The sequence below is a fragment of the Neopelma chrysocephalum genome, unplaced genomic scaffold, assembly GCF_003984885.1.
Source record: "Neopelma chrysocephalum unplaced genomic scaffold, ASM398488v2 Primary Assembly neopelma1_95, whole genome shotgun sequence".
NCBI lineage: Eukaryota > Metazoa > Chordata > Aves > Passeriformes > Pipridae > Neopelma > Neopelma chrysocephalum.
The window spans coordinates 955,468-977,269 of record NW_020897757.1 but is presented as its reverse complement, the minus strand read 5'-3'; the positions used below and the strand labels follow the sequence as shown (position 1 = coordinate 977,269).

General features: G+C 54.0%; 2 protein-coding genes across 5 annotated transcripts in view; one reads left to right on the top strand and one right to left on the bottom strand.

Moving 5' to 3' along the window:
* The first annotated feature begins 1,777 nt into the window (after positions 1 to 1,777).
* On the top strand, positions 1,778 to 5,241 carry FABP3 (fatty acid binding protein 3). The gene is made up of 4 exons (XM_027694001.1): positions 1,778 to 1,929; positions 2,602 to 2,774; positions 4,960 to 5,061; positions 5,149 to 5,241. The coding sequence occupies exons 1-4, from the start codon at positions 1,857 to 1,859 to the stop codon at positions 5,200 to 5,202; spliced, it is 402 nt and encodes a 133-aa protein (XP_027549802.1). The 5' UTR covers positions 1,778 to 1,856; the 3' UTR covers positions 5,203 to 5,241.
* A 1,045-nt stretch (positions 5,242 to 6,286) lies between these two features.
* Positions 6,287 to 21,802, bottom strand: part of ZCCHC17 (zinc finger CCHC-type containing 17) — a 17,220-nt gene continuing 1,704 nt past the window's right edge. For 3 of the 4 annotated variants that reach the window (XM_027693999.1, XM_027693998.1, XM_027693997.1), the window contains exons 4-8: positions 20,664 to 20,764; positions 18,724 to 18,815; positions 18,080 to 18,180; positions 16,095 to 16,243; positions 6,287 to 7,046 (exon numbers count right to left, since the gene is read on the bottom strand). In XM_027693999.1, the coding sequence (XP_027549800.1) occupies positions 6,888 to 7,046; positions 16,095 to 16,243; positions 18,080 to 18,180; positions 18,724 to 18,815; positions 20,664 to 20,764 (602 nt within the window). In that variant the 3' untranslated portion in view covers positions 6,287 to 6,887. Of the gene's footprint in view, positions 7,047 to 15,271; positions 15,370 to 16,094; positions 16,244 to 18,079; positions 18,181 to 18,723; positions 18,816 to 20,663; positions 20,765 to 21,802 lie in introns of those variants that run through there. The other variant, XM_027694000.1, reaches the window with a different exon arrangement.

Below are 21,802 nucleotides of genomic sequence, written 5' to 3'. Positions count from 1 at the left end.
TGTGTGTGCTCCTGTGGGTGTCCATGTGCAGGGACACCCGTGTGCGTGGATGTCCACGTCCTCAGATGTCCCTACACACGGGTGTCCCTGTGGGTGGGTGACCCCATGTGTAGGTGACCCTGTGGATTAGCGTTCCTTGTGGTTGGGTGACACTGTGAGTGGGTATCTCTATGGATGGGTGTTCCCTGTGAGTGGATGTCCCTGTGGGTGGCTGTGCCTGTGGGTCAGTGTCCCTACGGGTGGGTGACCCTGTGGGTGTGGGATCCTACATGTGGATGACCCCGTGGATTGGTGTTCCCTGTGGATTGGTGTCCCTGTGGATGGGTGTTCTCTGTGGATTGGTGTCCCTGTGGATTGGTGACCCTGCACATGGGCAGCTGTTCCTGTGAATGCTCCCATCTCATGGTCCCATTGTTGTGGGAGCATCTGCGGGGACAGGGCTGAGTAAGTTTGGGACAGTGACACCCAGGTGAAGGGACAAGGGGACAGTCCTTGCCCTCTGTGTTCCCTCCCAGGCCATGGGATGTGTGGGTGTGATGGGGGCTCTGGCTCCACAGGGAATAAATCATCTGTCTGACCTGGGAGAGCCGAGCCCAGGGGGTGTCCCAGACAGGGCAAGGGGACACCGTCCTGTGGGAACACTGACCCGTGGGGACAGTGCCTCTCCCCCCCAGGGTACAAGGTGAGGGGTCAGTGACAGCTCCTGTCTCTCCCAGGGCACGAGGTGAGGGGTCGTGCTCGGTGGCAGCGTCAGCAGGAGGAAGCTGAACACGAGCTCTGGCTATTTTTGGGTGCCGGTGGTGACACACTGGGGCCAGACACAGGGAGAAAGTGTCCCCAGGTCACTCGGGGACTTGGTCACTTTGACCCCACAGTCCCCAAGACGAGGGGACGTGCTGCAGCCACGGGGCTCAGGGACACCCAAACCCCCAGCTGGGTCCGTCTGGAGACAGGGGATGGGGGCAGGAGGAGGATTGTCCCCAAGGACTGGGGGACACAGAATCCCATGGCCACGGGTGACCCCACACACACTGGGGTGGGTCTGGGGGATGCACTGACCCCAACCCCATTGCCATTGGACCCCAAAGTGAGGGGACACATGGGGGGACCCCTGCTGTGGGTCCCACAGCCCCGTGCCTGTCCGTGTCCCCAGTGTCCCCCCGACACACAGAGCATCCCTGGGGGCACACATGTGTGTCCCCACACACAAAGGGGTCACATATGTGCCCCCACACGCACATGGAGCAGGGACAGGCTCACGTGTGTCCCCCCACAAGGAGCTGGGGGCTGAGGGGGGGTCACACATGTCCCCACACCCCCCAGGAGTCCCTAAATGTCCCCACGCACCTCCTGGTGCTCCCCGTGCCTCCGTGTCCCCAGCCCAGCCTCCCTGTCCCCCGAAGGACACTGTCCCTGCCGGTGTCCCCAAGTTCCGACCGTGTGCCACCGCCACGGGCAGCACCCGCCCCCTCCCCACGTCCCTGCGGTGGGCACACACCCCGTGCCCAGCCCTGCCCCGCCTCAGTTCCCCACACCCCGCACCCCCAGCCCCGCGGAGCCCGCGCACAGCTCATGACACAAGTGCCCCTCTCTCTGTCCCCCCGTCTCAGCCGCAGCCCGGGGGGCCCGGCGGGGCTCGGTGGCCGGTGGCGGGTGGCCGGGTGGCCGCGCCGGGAGTGGCCGCTGCCAGCGCTGCCAGGGGGAGTATTTCTGGAGCGCGCTGTGCTCTTTCCAATCATGTGATGAGGACGTTATTTAAGGCGGCGGCGGGGCCGGAGCAGCTGCAGCCGGTGCCACGCTCGCAGCGCGCCGAACCAAACCCCGAGCGCCTGCGGACCCCCTGAGACCCCCTCACCATGGTGGAAGCCTTCGTGGGCACCTGGAAGCTGGTGGAGACCAACAATTTCGATGAGTACATGAAGGCTCTGGGTGAGTACGGGGGGCTGAGCAGGGTTGGAGTCACATCATCACCTTTTTTTTTCTGTACACCCCTCTTCCCCGGATTGCCTGGTGAAGCCCCCCACACGCGGGGGTCTGGCCTGGGGGGATTTGCAGGTGGCGGGGGAGTCGTTGCTGCCTGGGTGGGTGCTTTACTGGGAGGGGCTCTGGGGTTCTGTGCGCGGGGCTTTGGGCTGGGTAAGGGGGTCTCGGGCTGGGGAAGGTGGCCTCGTTCTTCCCCTGGGCAACCCTTGGCAGAGGGTGGAGGGATGAGATGCCTCCCCCCGGGTGCTGGGAGCCACCCGGGACCCTCCAGCCCTTACTGGCCCCCAAGCCCCCCAGCCCCTGGGCAGGGTGTGTCACCCACGCCGGAGCAGCGCGGGGAGGGGGCACAGGCACCGGTGCCCCCCTCACCCATCCCGGGAGCTGGTGGGCGCCGGTGCAGGATCCATCCCTTAGCAACGACAGCATTCCCTGGACGCCCCTTTGTGCCCCAGAGCCCCCCCAAGTGTGGCAGGCACACAAAGCCCCCCAGGACCGTGGGTGGGGAGCAGTTTCGGGGATGAATCACGGGGAGGGAGGGAGAGCTCCGGGGTGATGCCGCAGGGATCGGAGGAGCATCCTGCCCCTCCATCGCCCTCACCCCCCACCCTCTCCCCCCAGGCGTGAGCTTTGCCACGCGGCAGATGGCCGGGCTCACCAAGCCCACCACCATCATCGAGCTGAACGGAGACAAGGTCACCGTGAAGACCCAGAGCACCTTCAAGAACACCGAGATCAACTTCAAGCTGGGCGAGGAGTTCGACGAGACCACGGCAGACGACAGGCACGTCAAGGTGAGCCCCCGGCCCTGCCCCCAGCCCTGCCCACCCCACAGAGGCTCTCTGGGCTCCGAGGGGTCCAGCCCGTGGCTCCAGGGTTCTGTCCCGGTTCCCTGTGGAAAGGGAACACCCCTCTGCCCGCCGGGGTTGGTGCTCGAGCCTGGTCTGGTCCACACAACCCCCCCTGAGCCCGTTTTGCAGCTCTGGGAGCAGGATGGGCCCTGGAGCTGACGGGAAGGTTGTGCAAGAGCCTGTGCAAGAGCCGGGCTTGCAAGTGCCAGCTTGCTCAAGAGGAGGCCAGGGGATGTAGTGAGGTGGTGGTGAGTGTCCCCACGCCGGCGGGAGAGGAGCACGAGACCTCTTTTTTGAGCCCCCTCTTTGCTGAGCCCCCTCTTTGCTGAGCCCCCTCTTTGCCCACCCTCCCAAGCAGGCAGCTCTGCAGGCAGGGACAGGGACGGAGCACCCGGACAATCCCACCTGGCTGGTGCCTCCCCAGGGGCTGATGCATCCCCGGGGGTCCCCGGGGAGCCCAAAATCTTCTGGGCAGAGCTGTTCCTCACCATAAGAGCAAGGGGAAAATCGCCTAAGGGAGTTCAGAGCACCTTTCATGGCCTCTCCCACCCTGCAGAGACATTTTCCCTTGCAGGACTGACCCAGCCCCTGCTTTTCCCTGGTTTCCAGCTGCTGGTCCCACACACCACTGAATCCCCCATGCAGGGAGCAGCCGGCAGCCCCGTGCCCCCCAACCCAGCCCGGGGGGAACCTCAGGGGGCACCTTGGGGCTCGCTGGGCACAAAACCCCTTCCTGGCCCCAACGCAGGAAGCACAAGGGCTGGGCAGGGAGTGAGGATGGGGGGGAAGGGAGGGAGTGTGAGCCGGGCAGACACGGGGCAGCAGGGCCCTGCCCACCCCCATTCCCACCCCCATTCCCACCCTCCGGAACTGCTGGAAACTGTTCAAAGCAGCAGGAACGTGTGACCAGCCAAGAGCTCCTGCCCAGACCGGGGACGTGGTGCCCCTCGGCCGGGGGCCAGAGGGCACGTGATGGTTCAGCAGGGGCCAGGACGAGCCATGGGCTGCAGGGCTGGGGCAGGGGGGGTGTGTGGAGCTGTGGGGCACCCACGATCGCATGGAATCATGGAATGGTTGGGTTGGAAGGGACCTCAAAGCCTATCCTGTTCCACCCCCTGCCATGGGCAGGGACACCTTCCACCAGCCCAGGTGGCTCCAAGCCCCATCCAACCTGGCCTTGGACACTTCCAGGGATCCAGGGGCAGCCACAGCTTCTCTGGGCAACCTGTGCCAGGGCCTCCCAACCCTCACAGGAGAAGTTTCTCCCCAGGATCCCATCTAACCCTGCCCTCTGGCAATGGTTTCCAGGGCTGTGGGGCACCCAAATTCCTGTAGGAACCCAAACTCTTGGGCACCTGAGCAGTGGGGACAACCCAGATATGGGGAGAGCTGAGCTCTGGGGGAGCACCCAGAGCCCTGTGCAGTCCTGGGGCTGTGGGGACACGGGAGCTGTGGACTGACCCAAGCCATGGGGGCACCCGAGGGGGGCAGCCCCAGCGCTGGAGGGGCGGGGTGGGGGGCACAGGGCAGGATGGGGCCGGGGCAGTGCCTGTCCTGGCACAACCCCGTGCTGTCACACCACCCTTGGCACGGCCGGGCTCGGGGCTGAGTCAGCAGCAGTGGCCCGGCGAGCAGAGGCGCGTTTGCTGGATCAGCTCCTCCAAAAACCCTCCCAAGCCCTCCGGAGGGCAGGGAAGCTGCGGTTCAAAGCCCCGGTACCTGCCCCGATACCCGCCCCGCCTCTCCGAGCCCTCCGGCGCCGGGGCCGGCGAGCCGCGCTGGGGAGCGGCCGCGCTCATCTCCCGGGGCCCCGCAGCAGGATGTGGCCCCGGACAGGGCTCCCTGCGCTGGCCCCGGGGCAGGGAGGGCACAGTGGGGCAGCCGAGGCCGTGACCAAGCAGAGGACAGTGCGGGACCCGTCCTGGGTTGAGAAGGACTAACCAAGCCGGGTGGGATGATCCCAGATGGGCATCCCGAGGGTGGCACCCACAGCCTGATCCCGAGCACTGAGGGGCTCCGGGGTGAGCAAAGGACACCCAGCACCGTCCCCTCCAAGGGACAAAGCCCCCCCAGAGCCCTGAGAGCCCGGGAAGGAGGGTTTCACAGCAGGCCTTCTCTCTCCCCACAGTCTGTGGTGAAGCTGGACGGCGGGAAACTCGTCCACGTGCAGAAGTGGGACGGGAAGGAGACATCGCTGGTGCGGGAGCTGAAGGATGGGAAGTTAACTCTGGTAAGGAAAGGGTGTTAAACCCGGGAAGGGCTCAGCCCAGGGCAGGCCTAGAGCTGGACTAACCCCCCTCTCATCATCTGCCCCCAGACTCTCACCATGGGCAACGTGGTCTGCACCCGCACCTACGAGAAGGCGACATAGACGCTGCCCCAGCCCTCTGCTGTCACCCAGTGCCACGTCCATCCCACACCCACATCCCCACCCCGTGCTGGGCACAGCTCCACGTGGGACTGGAGCCGCTGCACCGCCGGGGCCTCCTGCTGCCCCCGCCCCGGTGCCTCCCGGGGCTCCCGGGGCCTGGGGGGTGGGTCTGTGGTTTGTTGTTGGGGTTGTTTTTTTTAATTAATAATGGGAAAACTCGCATGGAAAAAGAATAAAGGCCGTGTTGTTACAGCTCTGTGGTCAGTTTGCTTGGAAAAGGCTGGTTTGGCACGTGCCCATCCGTAGTGTTCAGCCACCACACGGGGTTCAACCAGCCCTGGGAGGGATGGGGTTAATGCCCACTGATCCCTGGAGCCCATTTCTCCAAGCTGTGGAAATAAGAGGCTGTGATGATTAGAAATGTGCTTTCCCAGGGGGAATATTTGTTCAGTCCCACGGCAGCTCTGCCCATGGATTGCCCAGGATCCAGACAAGCTCCTTCCCTGGAGAGTGATCCTTCTACCAGGGCAGGACTGGAATCAAGGTCCCGAGCATTTGGTGGCTGGTTTTGGGAAGGGAACTGGCCCCGAGGGGGGATGCAGCCATGGGGAACTGGGGTGAGCAGCACAGGAAAGGGCAAAGCACACGGAGAAGGGACGGGCTGCACCAGCAACCCCAAATCCTCCCGCTGTGACACCAACAGGGAGCTGCCAACCCCACTCTGACCTCCCTGTAGAGCCAGAGGTAACAGGAAAGACTCACCTCCCCAACTGCTTCACCACATCTGTCCCAGCACGGACGAGCTGCTCCTGCTCCTGGCAGACACCCCCTGAGGTCACTGCCCAGCCCCTGCCATCCCTTCCCCCTGACCTTCAGCTCCAGTTACAAGATTTATGCTCCAGCTGCTCCCTCCCAGAAGGTGCCAGGCTTCTCCTTATGGGTTACCTCACCACACACCCCCTTCCCACCCCCAGGACCTGGGGAAGCAGCCAAGACTTCCAAAAAAACCCTTTCCTGCAGGTCTGTGCCCTGCTCCTTCCCTGCCCGAGTGTGGTGGGGACAGAAGAAAAGAGCAGCTACAAAGTACAGCTGGAAATGGAAATGGCAGAGATTTCTTTTCCATCACTTTGCAAGGCAGCAAACACTGCACAGTGTTTACTGACAATATCTCCACTCCCCACATGCTTCTCGCTCCTCCACTCCCAGTGTTTGCAGACAAAGAGGGAGCTGGGGCAGCTTTGCAGCCCAAAGCCAAGGAGGGGGGGGACGTGGCCCCATCCCAGGGCCCAGCAACACCCACTGCTGCCCCTGAGCAGTGTGGGGACAGCCTGGCAGTGCCACCTCAGCCCTGCAGGAGCTGATGTCACCCAGGCTCCCGCTGGCAGCGATCGAGCGGAACACGAGGCTGCAGGACAGGAGAGGTGCCCTGGCGAGGTGCCCAGGAGAGGTGCCCTGCAGGGTGTCATGAGCCTGTCCTGGCACGAGCTGTGGGAGAAAGGGGCAGCCTGTGTCAAGGTGACAGAGGACAACCTATAGCAAGGTCACACCTGTAACACACCTGTAACACCACGTGCCTGGGTGACTTTGAGAAGGAAACTCTGTCCCTGGTTCCTGCTGGCTGCTCGTGGTGTGCACCAGGGACTGGCAATGCCAGCACCCCACCCTGCCCCTGCTCATTCCCAGGGCTACTTCCTGTGCTTCTTCTTCTTCTTCTTCTTCTTGGGAGCCTTGGAATGCTTGCTCCTCTTGCTGGAGGGCTGAGCCCCTGAGCTGTCCGAGTCTGAGCTGTCCGAGTCCGACTCCGAGGACTCCTTCGCCTTGTGCTTCTTCTTCTTCTTCTTCTCCTGGGAAAACAAATGGAAAACATGTGGGAACACCGTCACCTGTGCTCACCAGGGCAGCAAGGGGCTTTGTGTCCCTGTGCCTCACAGCTGTTCCTGCCAGGAAAGGGCACTGTGCCCCAGGAGGCAGGAGTTAACCCCCACTGTGGGCCCACAGCTGCAGCAACCAGGGACAGGGGATGGCACAGATCAGAGCAGGGGGGAGAAACATGTAAAGCCAAGCCTGGAAAGACTTAGACCAAAAGGAGAGTCCTTGCCCTCACTCCACAGTGAGAGCTCACTCCGTTATTTAAGGTTGATCTTTATTAATACAAGTTGGAAGGATGAAGCTTTTTCGCCCCAAAAATGGGTTTCTAAAATAGCCATGAGCACCATCCCTGCAGCCTCACGCCGTCAGCAGCCCCCAGAATGCCAGGAGATGGTCAGTGATGTGCTGGAGCTCTCCAAACACAGCTGTTCCTGGCAGGAGAGCCCAAGCCATGCCCATCGGAGCTTCCTGCAGCCGGGATGAACCCAGTGCCCTCCCAGCACCTGCAGCTCTGGGCACAACCTCCCTGCAGAGACTGCACCCCCTCCTGCCCCCCAGCTTCCCACTGCACCCCTCCTGCCCCCCAGCTTCCCACTGCACCCCCTCCTGCCCCCCAGCTTCCCACTGTACCCCCTCCTGCCCCCCAGCTCCCACTGAACCCCCTTCTGCCCCCCAGCTTCCCATTGTACCCCCTCCTGCCCCACAACCTCCCACTGTACCCCCTCCTGCCCCTCAGCTTCCCACTGCACCCCCTCCTGCCCCTCAACTTCCCACTGCACCCCCTCCTGCCCCACAACTTCCCATTGTACCCCTTCCTGCCCCCCAGCTTCCCATTGCACCCCCTCTTGCCCCACAACTTCCCCTGCCCCTCCTCTTCTGCTCCCCAATTTCCCATTGCACCATCCTGTGCTCCCCAACTTCCCCTGCACCCTCTCCTGCTCTCCTGGATTCCCGCTGCACCCGCTCATGCTCCCCAACTTCTTCTGCACCCTGTTCTCCTCCCCAGTTTCCCTTCCACACCCTCCTTCTCCCCAACTCCCACTGCACTCCCTCCTGCCCAACTTCCCATTGCACCCCCTCCTGCCCCCCAACTTCCCACTGCATCCCATCCTGCTCCCCAACTTTCTCTGCAACTCCTCTCCTGCCCCACAACTTCCCCTGCACCCCCATCTGCTCCCCAGTTTCTCCTCCACCTTCTCCTGATCTGGATTCCTTTGCACACCCTCTTCCTCTCCAGCTTCCCTTGCACACCTTCCTGCTCCCCAGATTTCTCTGTACCCCCTCCTGCTCCCCCACTTCTCACTGCACCCCCTCCTGCTTCCCAACTTCCCATTGCATCCCTGTGCTCTCCACCATCCCTTGCACCTCCTCCTGCCTCCAACTTCCCCCTGCAGGCCCTCCTGCTCCCCACCTTCCCTTTGCATCCCCTCCTGCTCCCTAACTTCCCATTGCACCCCTGCTGCTTTCCTGGATTCCCACTGCATCCCTTCTTCTCCCCAACTTCCCATTGCACCCCCTCCTCTTCCCCAGTGTTTCTTCCACCCCCTCGTGCTCTCCTGGATTCCCTTGCACCCCCTCCTGCTCTCCCACATTCCCCCCTATCCACGACACATGGAGCTCCCCAGGCTGTGTTTCTGCAAAGCCCTGAAGCAAAAGCTCCAGGAAGCTCCAGACCCATCATTCGGATGCAGAACAAGAACAGCTGGTGCTGGAATAAAGGTCACAAGGAACTTTGAAATGCAGCTAAACCCTCAAATTTGAGGCACGTGAGAAACTACCAAGCAGAGATTACACCGAGATCAGGCCTGGGTGCACTGGAATTGCATCAGCAGAGCACCCCAAAGCACTGAACACTGATGATGGAGAGCAGCAATTTGTATTTAATCAGAAAACAGTGCTGGGGAGAGGATGTGATCAGCCTGTGCTGGCAGCACACACAGCCCAGCTGCTGCATCCCCTTCCAGCACGGAGAGGGGGAATGCTGGGGCCATCCAACCCCCATCCTGCAAAAAACTGAGGGATTCCCTTGCTTCTGGGAACTAAAGGGAAGGGGGTGAGTGGGCCTCTAAAAATAATTGTGATATCTTGCATATATTTAATATAAAGCTCCAACTTCCCAACCAAAAGCAACACCGGCCTACAATAGGGAGCTACAATTTCATCCATGGCCACATCAGCAGCAAAGAGAGACTTCCCTGGCAAATGGCTATCAGGGAATCAGGGAATGGTTTGATTTGGAAGGAATCCTAATGATCACCTCATTCCACCCCCTGCCATGGGCAGGGACACCTTCCACCAGCCCAGGTTGCTCCAAGCCTCGTCCAACCTGGCCTTGGACACTTCCAGGGATCCAGGGGCAGCCACAGCTTCTCTGGGCAACCTGGGCCAGGGCCTCACCACCCTTCCAGGAAAGAATTCCTTCCCAATATCCCATCTATCCCTGCCCTCTGGCAGTGGGAGGCCATTCCCCCTTGTCCTGTCCCTCCATCCCTTGTCCCCAGTCCCTCTCCAGCTCTCCTAGAGCCCCTTTAGGCCCTGCAAGGGGCTCTCAGCTCTCCCTGGAGCCTTCTCCTCTCCAGGTGAACCCCCCCAGCTCTCCCAGCCTGGCTCCAGAGCAGAGGGGCTGACCAGGAATTTTTGCTCTATTCAAGGACATAAAGAGGACACAAGGGAAGAACAAAGGAGGGTTTCATGGAGCAGGGATGGGCAGTGAGGTGACCCAAGCCTGTGAGAGTGCCTGGGATAGCCCTGGACAGCCCCAGTGAGGAATGTGGCCCAGCCAGGACAGCTGCTCTGACCACCCCAGTTTTTAGGCATCCGTGCTCCAAGTGAGCAGCACCTGCCCAGGTGCCCACATGTGCAATGACTGCTGCACCCACAGGACTGGGCACAACCTTTCCCAAACTGTTCTCTTCCATATTTTAACCCCTCAGCCACAAACTTCTCCTGAGGAGCAAATTGCTTGGGGAAAGTGTCCTCATGCAGAGAGAAGAGAAGGCTGATTCCTCCCTCTTCCATTAGCTCCAGCCATTTCCATACAAGTGGAGCTTCCCTACAAATATTCCTACTCCAGATCATGGAGAGACAAGCTGTGTCTGTCTGTATTTCCTTTAAAACCAGGGACATGATTTCTCATGGATTGGGTATCCCAGCACCAGGCACAGCCTGTCAATTAGGGAATAAAGAAGGGAGCTGGTAGCTTATTTAACATGACAGAGAACAATTCTTTTAGGGAGGTGGAAGAGCCAAGACAACACTTGGTTTGGAGCTGTGCAGAGTCCTCTGGGATTCCAGGGAAGGGAGCAGAGGATGGAGTCACTCCACACCCAGCAGACCCTTGGCATTACCAGGTTTTGTAGCTCCACAGTCAAAATCGAGTGTCCACATTTTCCTGTGGGATAACAAGACTCACTACAAATCCTACAAATCCCCAACCCACACACACACAAAAAAGCAAATCCTCACAGCCTTTGGAATAGGATGGGAAAGAGTTAAACTTTCCAGAGAAAGGGATGCAGCAAGGAGAATTTTCTCAAGCTTCCCCAGCCCCCTGCACATGGTGAGAAAGTTTGACAAGGCCTTAAGAACCAAGAGAGTTTCATTCCAGGGCTTGGGAAACTTTCTGAGGATGTGAGGGCTGAAGGCAGGACAGGATGTCACACAGGGTTACAGGGGACACAGAAGCACACGTGGGCATCGTGCTGCCTGCAAAAAACAACAACCCCTCAGCACCTCCTTTTTGGGGCTCCTAAGAGCCAGAGTGCTGCTCCAAGACAGGGAAGAGCCTTTTTTCTGGGACACAGGGGGATTTTCAGGGTGTCCTGTGCAGGGACAGGAGTTGGACTCGATGGTCCTGGTATGTCCCTTCCAACCCTGGCTATTCCATGATTCCATGACTCTTCCAGTGCAGCGGTGCAGGGAGCAAGTGAGAAACACAAGAGCTGAGCATTCCTTAAGGGAATTCCTTGAGGGAAGCTGAGCCAGTCCCAGCCCTGGAAGTGTCCAGGGCCAGGCTGGATGTTTGGAGCAACCTGGGCTGGTGGAAGGTGTCCCTGCCCATGGCAGGGGGTGGCACTGGATGGGCTTTAAGGTTCCTTCCAACCCAAACCATTCCATGATTTTGTGATTCTGTGATTTGTTTCCCACAGTTTTTGGCTGAGCTCGAAGGTCCCTTCCAACTCGAGCAATTCCATGATTTCCTGTAGCAGATCTCTGCACAAGCAGCATCCTGCTGCAGGACCTCAGATTTCCCTAAAATCCGGCATCCCAGCACTGCACTGCTCACCAGTGAACGTTTCCATGGGGAATTTCGGGATATTTGGGGATCGGGGTGGGTTTGGAGGTATTGTGGTGAATTTTTGTAGGAATTTAATGGGACTTCGGGTGGATTTGAGGCATTTTGGGTGGCTTTTCGTGGGCTTTGGAGCTATTTTGATAGGATTTTCAAGGATTTGGATGGATTTTGAGGGCATTTTGGGATATTTGGAGGGTATTTTCATGGGATTTGGAGGATTTGGGCACGATTTGGGGGGTTGGGTGTATTTTGCATGTATTTCAGGTGGGTTTGATGGAATTTGGGAATTTTTGGAGGTGGTTTTGTGGGTTTGGGAATAGTGGGGGGATTTGGGGAAATTCTGGGATATTTTAGGAGATTTGGGATTGCTTTGGATGCATTTCACATTTATTTGGGGGTATTTTTTGCAATTTTGGGCCATTTTGATGGGATGTGGGGCTACTCTGATGGAATTTTGGTGTTTTAGTAGGGAATTTTGAACATTTTGGGAATTCTGAAGCGAATTCCATGAATTTGGGGGAATTTTGATGGATTTCAGTGGTATTTGAGTACATCTTCATGGGATTTGGGTGGATTTTAGAGATCTCCTGGGTGAATTTCAGTGGTATTTCGGGGTATTTTATGTGGATTTTGGTATCGTTTTGATGGAATTCTGGGGAAAATGTGTGGATTTGGGGAAATTTTGGAATATCTGGGCTATTTTGGGGTGATTTTGTTTGGGTTCATTTGCTCCCAGGCCGTGCTTCAAGAATGTTACAACAGCTCATTCCTTCTCAAGGTATTTGGTTTTGAGATAAGAGGGGAGTGTCCAGAAACGCTCCCAGAACTTGAAATATTTTTTAGCAGACCCTTTTGTGGAGTTATGGCCTCATTTCAACATTTTCTGTCTGTCCTTGGGGAAAAAGGAGAGTGGATTTCCACACAGATGTTAGTCTGTACCTCCAGGGAGGTGCCAATAATCCTCACAGGCTTCTTTTTTATTTTGTTTTTGATTTTTATTCCACCACCCAATTTAATTCCTAACACGATTCACTACATAAATCTAAAGGTGTTTTTGCATCCCTTGTTTGAGGAGCAGTCAGAACTAATCTGAGGAGGAGAATCCAGTCTGTAGGCAGTAAATAAGTAGAGCCAGGCTCAGAAAAGCAGGGATTAAGCACAGTGTGTGAAGGCCTGTGCCCTCAGCTATTGTCATGTAGGAACTAGTAAAACAAGCCCAAGTGAGGATGGAGTGAGGATGGATGAGCCACAGGTCACAGAACAAACATCAAGGTGTGGTTTTTACAGGAAGAGACAACAGCTGCAGGCAGAGCACCTGGAATTCTCCTACAAGGTGGGAAAAAGCAGCAAAGCCTTCAGAAAGCCCCAACTGCAATGATCATCACGAAACCACCCCAGTGGGACTGAGGAGATGGGATGTTTCTGTAGGATTTAAATGGAAGGGGTTATCCCTGGGTGAACACTGTGGATGTTTCCTTGGGAGGCAGAGGAGAAGGCAGGATCAAAGGGCTCAGCTCTTCCCAGCGCTCCTGCCTCCCACACAGGCCCGGCAGGGACACGCTGCTGTGTTCCCATAGGAGCTCCCTCACCCCCTGACCCCAGAGGAGAAGGGACAGGGACACACAGCCTGTGCCTGCCCAGCTGTCACACACTGCCCAGAGGTGCTTCCACCACTGCAGCACAGAATCATGGAGTTGGTAGGGTTGGAAAAGACCTCCAGGATCATCAAGCCCCAGCATGTTCACCACTAAATCATATCCTGAAGCGCCACATCCAAATGATTTTTGAATCCATCCAGGGATGGGGGCCTCCAACACCTCCCTGGGCAGCCCCTGCCAAGGCCTGACCACCCTTTCCATGAGGAAATTCCTGCTGATGTCCAACCTGACCCTTCCCTGGCACAGCCTGAGGCCGTTCCCTCTCCTCCTGTCCCTTGTTCCCTGGGAGCAGAGCCCGACCCCCCCCGGCTCCCCCCTCCTGTCAGGGAGTTGCAGAGCCAGAAGGTCCCCCCTGAGCCTCCTTTTCTCCAGGCTGAGCCCCCCCAGCTCCTTCAGCTGCTCCTGCTGCTCCAGCCCCTTCCCCAGCTCCGTTCCCTTCCCTGGACACCCTCCACCATCTCCACTTCTCCCTCAAATCACTTATTTCTCAGGGATTACGGAGGCAGGACTGTGCTCACAGGGTGATCTGTCACTACAGGGACTTGTGTCACTGTCACATCAGTGCCTGTGCCACAGCACAGACCTGGAGCTACAGCTACATCCTGTCAATGAAGGAAAAAACTGAGGAGCCATTGGGAAGGCAAGGTGAGAAAAAAAGGGAGTGAGAAGCTCAGAGTACCTCTGTGAGGAGAGGAACCTCTGGGGAGAGGGAAGAGCACTCAGAGACTGCCAGAAAGCATCAGGTCTAGGAAAGCAGAAAAAGCTGATCCTCAACAACCCAAAGTGTCAATCCTGTTGCTCTGGTACTAAGTGGAGGTGGGATCACTGGGGAGTGGCAGCTCCCTGCTCCTCATTTAAGAATCCAGCTCCACACTGATGTCACACACGTGGGATGGCTCAGCCAGGGGACTGTCACTGGGTAAAATGAGCTATTTCTATGCTGTGTAAATCCCTGGAGCTGCAGTCAGGCAGGGAAGCACATGGTGGCTCCCAGACGAGCTCACAGCAGGCACTCAGACAACAAGGGAGCTATTCATGTCGAGGATCCCACATCCTGCCTCCAGAAAAGCTCCAAGTGTTATTATTCCAGCTCTGGCAAACATCTGAACACTTTTGATGTCCTCCTTGAGAAGGGAGGAAGATGAAAGGGACAAGCAAGATTTAAAGGAAAGCTGTTAATACATCAAACCAAAGAAAAATAGGAACAAATTCAGGACAGTGACCCCCATATCCTGTAGTGTCAGCAGGGCAGGACTCCACTGAGAATGCCCATCCTGGTGGATGGGGAGTTATTTGTGCACCTCTTAGTGCAATTTTTCCCCACAACATTTAAATAACTTGAGCCTTTACCAGACAAATCCCCATCCCTGCCAGAGGGAAGAGACTCAAGGCGGGAGAAGGGTTGTGGAATTGAGAACAGAGAAGCCCAATGTCTGGGGTCTGGAAAGGTGAGAGGCACAGCCAGCCTGGGATCTGAGGGATGACTCGGTTCAATCCCATGATTCCAAGATCAGAACAGAAAGTAAACTATGAGGATTTGCTATCCCAGTGCAGTGACACTCCACAGACATTCCAAGGCACTCTGCAGTAGGAGCCTACACAGGGTGGAAGCACAGGACATCTCGGGATGGAGCCTGGCACAGGGTCTGTGACCAAGAGAGATCCTCTTCCCACCTCTGGATCAGCTCTCCAAGTGCTCCTGCGCAAACAGGAGCTGCACATTTGGGATCAAATCAACACCAACTGTGTTTGGTACTCAAATGAGACTCCTCCAGCCCTATTCAGTATTTCCCCCAGAGGTTGGTTGGGCACTGCCCAGGCTCCCCAGGACAGTGGGCATGGCCCCAAACCCACCAGAGCTCAAAGGAGTGTTTGGACAACGCTCTGAGGGACAGGGTGGGATTGCTGGGGTGTCTGTGCAGGGCCACGAGCTGGACTTGATCATCCTTTCCAATTCAGAACATTCCATGACTCTCCTGGCAGCATCTGCAGCCTCTCCCACCAGTATCAGCACTGGTGTAACCCCCCAGTGAGCTGGGAGAACACAGCCCTCAGGAGCTGGTTCTCACTGTGCCATCACTGACACCACCCTTGTCCCTCTCCTGGAAAGCCAAAATCCATCACCTCTGCTTCCTGTCCCTCTCCAGGGACACAGAGAGGCCAAAGAGCTGCAAAGAGGAAAACAATAAAGAAAAAGGGCTTTGGAAGTGTAAATAAATATGGTACTGCAGTTGTGAAGGGGCTGATAAAAGTTTGATTATTTATTGAAGTCTAGAATTGGAATAAGTTGTGGTTGACCCATCCCTGGCAGTGTCCAAGGCCAGGTTGGACGGGGCTTGGAGCAACCTGGGATAGTGGAAGGTGTCCCTGCCCATGGCAGGGGATGGAATGAGATGGGCTTTAAGGTCCCTTCAACCCAAATCAGTCTGGGATTCTATCAATAGTCTTTGCTGTACAAACCTGACCCCTAAAAGTTCCTGGTTTGGGTTCAGGCCTCCCCTCCATTTCATCCCAGCACATTCTGAGCCAAAGGCCAAACAATGCACATAAAAATACTCTTATCTCTTGTCATTTTCCCATGGATTTTCACCTTCTGGCTGGGTCAGGATACCCCCTGGAGCCAGAAACTGGGCACTGAGCTCAGGTTAAAGGTGTGAGGGCAAAGGGAGGGAAAACAGGTTATTGGCAAGAATCAGACATTCAGGAAACTAAAGCAATTCCCACAGAGCCTCACAAAGACCAGGAGAAAAAGTAACAATCGTTTTCTCACTTCAAGAAATACCTTTGGGGGGCTGTGTGTTAAAGATCTTTCTTTAGGGGGCTGTGTGTTAAAGATCTTTCTCTGGGGGGCTGTGTGTTCCAGCACAGAACCAGCTTAAAGGTAGTTTAACACAAATAGAGGGAGAAAGTTTAAGAGTGACTAAAAAGTCTGCCGAGGAGATTCCTGTTTTGCTACAGGATCTGCACAAAATGAGCCACCTTCCCAGCCCAGAACTGGTTGCTCAGACCCATATTGCTGTAGTAACTCACAGAGCAAATTACTCATCCCACTTTTCCAGGTCACCTCATACCTTTTTCCTCTTTTTTGAAGACTCCTCAGCCAGGTTGGTCTTATTGTCTCCTCCATGTCCTGCTGCTGCCTCCTCATCTTCCTCCTCTTCTGGGATGAGGCTGTACTTGGTACCTCCAGGCTGCATGAAACACTCCTTGGCAAAATGACCTGTGAAATAGGTGTTTGAAGGAGCAACTCATCCCCTTTTCCTTTTGCATTTCACATACCTCAACTGCTGCTGAGAATCTTTTCATTATGAGTCACAAGAAGACAATCTACACTGGACATTTTTTGTCCTAAAATTCCAGCTGGTTTAACGTGCCCTGATTAAACAGGCCAGATGAAACACAACCCAGGTCATTCTGGAGAAATTAGTCAGGCAAAAACTAAGATATTCTTGTCTGAACAGGGCAATTGTAGAGACATGTCTGTGCAGGGGCTTAAACAGCACAGAAAGGTGTCTGGGAAAGGTAAACTGGTGTGATTGGCACCTGGTAAATGAGCCAAAGCCACAAATGGAGGGGAAAGCAGCTCATTTTGATTCTACTCTGGAGATATCAAAGCTGACCTACTAATAGCTGCAGTGGAAACTCAGCTGGCACCTGCCTGCTGTTAGGAGGAGACAGCACCATTAAAATCAGACTGGAAATAGGTAGAATCCTACTTTTTTGGAGTTAAAATAGTATTTTATATATAATATTCTTTAAAATACTATTTTAAAGATACTTCTCTACCACTACAGAGCCCATACTCATTATCAACCTCCTCCAGAATAGCATGAACCCCATTCACCATTTGCTCCAAATAACATAAGGCAAGTAGGGCACAGCAAAAACTCCTGGACAAAAAACTACTTGATGCTTCAGCAACTTTCAAAAAGCTCCTGAAAGGCATAACACAAGTCAGGCTCCCAGTGCTGAACTGGGCAAGACACAGAGTTCAGCAGGTTAAAGCCCCAGCTTGGTTTTAGCTCTAAGACACTGCCCCCAAGCTAACAGTGCTCCACCAACGATGTGGGATTTCCATGGATCCTTGTTCACAGTCAGATGATCTGGTGAAGGCCACGTTTGCTTCTTAAAATGCAAAATCAGAATGAGATCTCAGCTGTGAGGCACATTAACCAAGCACTGTATGTATTGAACTATTCCCAGCAGGAATCACAGACTAGTTGGGGTTGGAAGGGCCCTCTGGAGATCATCCAGTCCATCCCCCTGCCCAGGGAAGGGTCACCCAGAGCAGGTGATTCAGGATCATGTCCAGGTGGGTTTGGGATGTCTCCAGGCAGGGAGACTCCACACCCTCCCTGGGCACCTGCTCCAGGCTCTGCCACCTCCATGGAAAGAAGTTCTTCCTCACGTTGAGGTGGAACTTGTTGCGTTTTAGTTTCTGGCCATTGTTCCTCCTCCTGTCACTGGGCACCACTGAATAGAGGCTGGCACAACCTCTGACCCCCCTGAGAGATATTTGTACGGATTGATATTTGTATGGATTGACAAGATCCCCTCTCAGTCTTTCCTTCTGCAGACTAACCAGGCCCAGCTCCCTCAGCCTCTCCTCAGCAGAGATGCTCCAGTCCCTTAATCATCTTCGTGGCCTCTGCTGGACCCTCTCCAGCAGCCCAAAGGGGATGAGGTTTTAAGAAATAAACTTTTATAAAAGGAGTTGAACTAAGTCTTTCATTTCTGTAACAAGAGACAGAAAATGCAGTTTTCCTCTAAAGGAGACCCATGGGAGCCAAATTCAGTCCTTACACACAACCATGTTAACAGGCTGCCCAGAGAAGCTGTGCCTGCCCCATCCCTGGAAGTGTCCAAGGCCAGGTTGGAGCAACCTGGGCTAGTGGAAGGTGTCCCTGCTCATGGCAAGGGGTGGAACAATGAGTTTTTACACCCCTTCCAACCCAAACCAGTCTGTGATTCTTTCCACGAGACAGACACTGATACAATCCTACCTGACTGGAACAAGGCTACACCAAAAGCTCCAGCCAGCCCTGCACAAACACACCTTTGCAGCCACACTTCTTGCACACAGTGTTCAGAACAGCTTCCAGGGTGATCTTCTGACTCGTGTAGTCCCTGAAGGTGCGTTTCTTCCTCTCATCCTGACTGGGAAGAGAAGGACAATTCCATTTTCAATCCACTGTCATCTTTCATCCCACATGTTTGTATGAACACAGCATAATCAGAAGATTTTTTCAAAGGTTGCTCTACAAGTACAATTCAGGTAAACCAAAGAACAGAGACGACCAACAGCTCATCAGAACAAACCACATTGTCAACAGACTATTATGTGTCATCAACTCCTTCTGAGACAAACTGAGCCCTCTCTGCACAAAGTAAAAACCCAGGGAGCTGCAGTTACATCCTTCATGTAAAATCTGTATTTTGGCTGTGAACACACACATAAAGACACTTGCCCTGTGTGGAAAAGAAAAGAACCACAGACTGGTTTGGGTTGGAAATCCAACCTGGCCTTGGACACTTCCAGGGATCCAGGGGCAGCCACAGCTTCTCTGGGCAACCTGTGCCAGGGCCTCCCCACCCTCCCAGCCAACAATTCCTTCCCAATATCCCATCTAACTCTGCCCTCTGGCACTGGGAAGCCATTCCCACCTGACCTGTTTTACCCTGCTCAGTGGATTTACCTACTCAAGGGCAACGTTGTTGGGATCGAGGTCTTTTCCATTGCCTTGGTTAACAACCTTCATGGAGAGGGAGAGCTTCAGTTTGTCATCCTTCATCTGAAACAAAGATGTGGAACGAGCACAATTAATGACCATGATGTTAATTAATACACTGGGTCTGGTTAATTAATGCTCTGTAGTTCTGGAGGCCTACAGGGAAGGAGGGAAACTTGAATGGCCAAGAACAGCACCACCAAGGATATGACACGAAAGGGCTTTTGTTCTGGTAATTTTTAGCTGTAATTAGCGTGCTGTAGCTAATAAACCAACTATCTCAGGAATAAATAAAGGCTCAGGAATAATATAACTCACAACTATAGGTTGTTTGAGATTAACATTCTGTTTGCAGTATGACCAAACCCCAGAGCTGTAGAAGGAAGTGCCTATTGGAGAGCTTTGCTGTAATTCCCAAACCACCCACCCCAAGACAGTTCCCCCTGGACAAGTCCTTGGGCCACCGTGCATCCTTAAAAATAAAAGCTTATATTCTTTTTCCTATTTTAATCCTCTCACGAGACTTAAAATGTTTTCTGTGTCTCTATTAGGCACTATTCATTCCTGAATCCCCCAGCTCCTTGATTACTTTATCACTTTAGAAGCAAAAGCAAGAGTTGGCATTTTGAGGGTTTTTTTTCTTACAACCTTCTGCATTTTCACCAATGCTGCCGATGAAACTACTCCTGTTTTGTCAGTTTATGTTTGTTTGCAGGCAATCTAACAACCAACTATTCCACTGTCTTCCTCTCCAACATGCTTCTCCCCTCTGCTTCTAGAGCAAAGAGGCCATGAACACAACAACTGTGTTCTGGATAAAGCAAACAGTGGCTTAATAGAAATTCAGACAAATAAAATTTAAAATAATTAAAATAAAGAAGTACACCACAGGTGGCTAAAAGGAATTTGTGAAATCCTTCATGTAGTTTTTATATAGTATGTAAATAAAACCAAGTTTCTCAACCTGTTTCCCTTATCTCAGACAAAATTACAACCTTGTTTTGTACATCAACCTCACTGTCTTATTTGAGGAAAAAATAAAAGCATTTAAGGCCTAGATCCTGTGCTACTTAATCAGTCTTCCACCTTGAAAATACAGTCAGTTTGCTTTGTTCCCATGGCTCAACAAAGCAAGAGTCTTCAGTTGGAATTCTAAGGAATCTCTGAATGCAGATGATGTGCCTTAATGTCCCACCTTCTGCAGAAGGAAAGGGCAACATGGACTGCAGAGGGAAAGAAATGTATGAGCTCTTACTTCAGAATGAACAAGCTGTTAGAGAGCACTCAAGGGAGGGTTGTGAAGATGGGGCAGGGTCTGGAGGGGCCGTGAGGAGCAGCTGAGGGCACTTGGTGTGTGCAGCTGGAGCAGAGCAGGCTGAGGGCAGAGCTCAGCGGGGGCTGCAGCTCCTCCCCAGGGGCAGCTCCGATCTCTGCTCTGGGGGAGCAGGGACAGCACCCAGGGAACGGCTGGAGCTGTGTCAGGGCAGGCTCAGGTTGGATCTCAGGCAAAGGTTCTTCCCCCAGAGGCTGGTTGGGCACTGCCCAGGCTCCCCAGGGCAGTGGGCACAGCCCCAAGGCTGCCAGAGCTCCAGGAGGGTTTGGCTGCTCCTCTGGGGCACAGGGGGTGACTCTTGGGGCTGGGCCTGTGCAGGGCTGAGGGTTGGATTGGATGATCCTTGGGGGTCCCTTCCAGCTCAGGATCCTAGTTCCATGAAATCCCTTTTCCTGACCTGCACTGTTGGAAGTCCCAGAAGGGATGTGCCCAAGGGCACAGCTGGAGGTGCAGAGAATTCACTTGGCTGTAAAACAGAGCCCAACAAAGTGCCAGTAACACACAGCCCCTGGCACAGCTCTCAAGACATTTAAGGACATTTGACCCACACAGCACTAAAGAAGGAGAACTAAACTCACCTCCTTCCCAATCAGCTTCACCCAGACTTTGTCCCCAACATCCACAATCTCTGAGGGTTTATCCACACGGCAGGAGGACATGTGAGTCCTGTGCACAAGGCCTGCAAGTGCATTTGAGGGACAAGAGAGAGAAAAAATCAGGCCAAGTCTCCACTGAGCCTCAGATTTGCCTTCCAGGACAGCAGTCCCTAAAGTGGCCTGGAGAAGTCAATTCTATAGGGTGTGGGAAGAGCATATTTTTAATATTGTAAAAAATAAAAAAACCCTATTAGTGCTTATTTCATCTTTAGCTCATTCCTTTAATATTTAACAAATGAAATAAAATAAATGAACGATGCTTATCTCATCTTTAGCTCATTCTTTCAATATTTAATACATATGAATAAATTAATAGTTCTTAACATTTAGCTCATTCTTTTATTATTTTACAAATAAAATAAAATAAAATAACAGTGCTTATTTCACTTTTAGCTCTTTCTTTTTTAATATCTCTTTCTGAGCATGGTTTATAATGCACATACCATCAGTACAGTACTAAATGCATATTCTTTATAAATAATTATATATCTATTGGGGAGGGTGCTCAAAACTTTCTTAACTGGTAAGTCTGGCTGATTTTAACTGGGAATTCCCAAAGAAATTCACTTGAAGACACTGGTCTGGGATACCTGGAACACATTCAGCAGCTCCCCTGAGCAAGAGGAACCTTTTCTTTCCTCCAGTACCTCCTGCAGGTCAGAAACAATGAGTTGCCTCCATCAAACAGGTAAAAGTTCATCAAGAGCTGCTCTAAATTATAGAGAAGGAGGCCTCCAAAGCAATGTTTTTGTAGTTGAAATTACAGACACCCACATGGAAAACTACAGTGGCCCTACAGTGACCAGGAACTTCAGGGGATATTTGGGGTTTGCAGGTCTCCCACAAACACAGAGGAGCCTTTAAATCAGCTTCTCAGCCTTATTTTTTTATTTGAGGTTAATTTCAGTCTTTTTTGTTTCACCCATTTATACCTGCCATCAAAGAAGTATATTGGGCAAACTACCTTAACTGCAGAGAGTTTCTACAGTTTGTCCAATATCTTCAAATGATTCTTGAAGTTCCCAAAACCCCACAGCACAATATCCTGAAGTTCCCAAAAC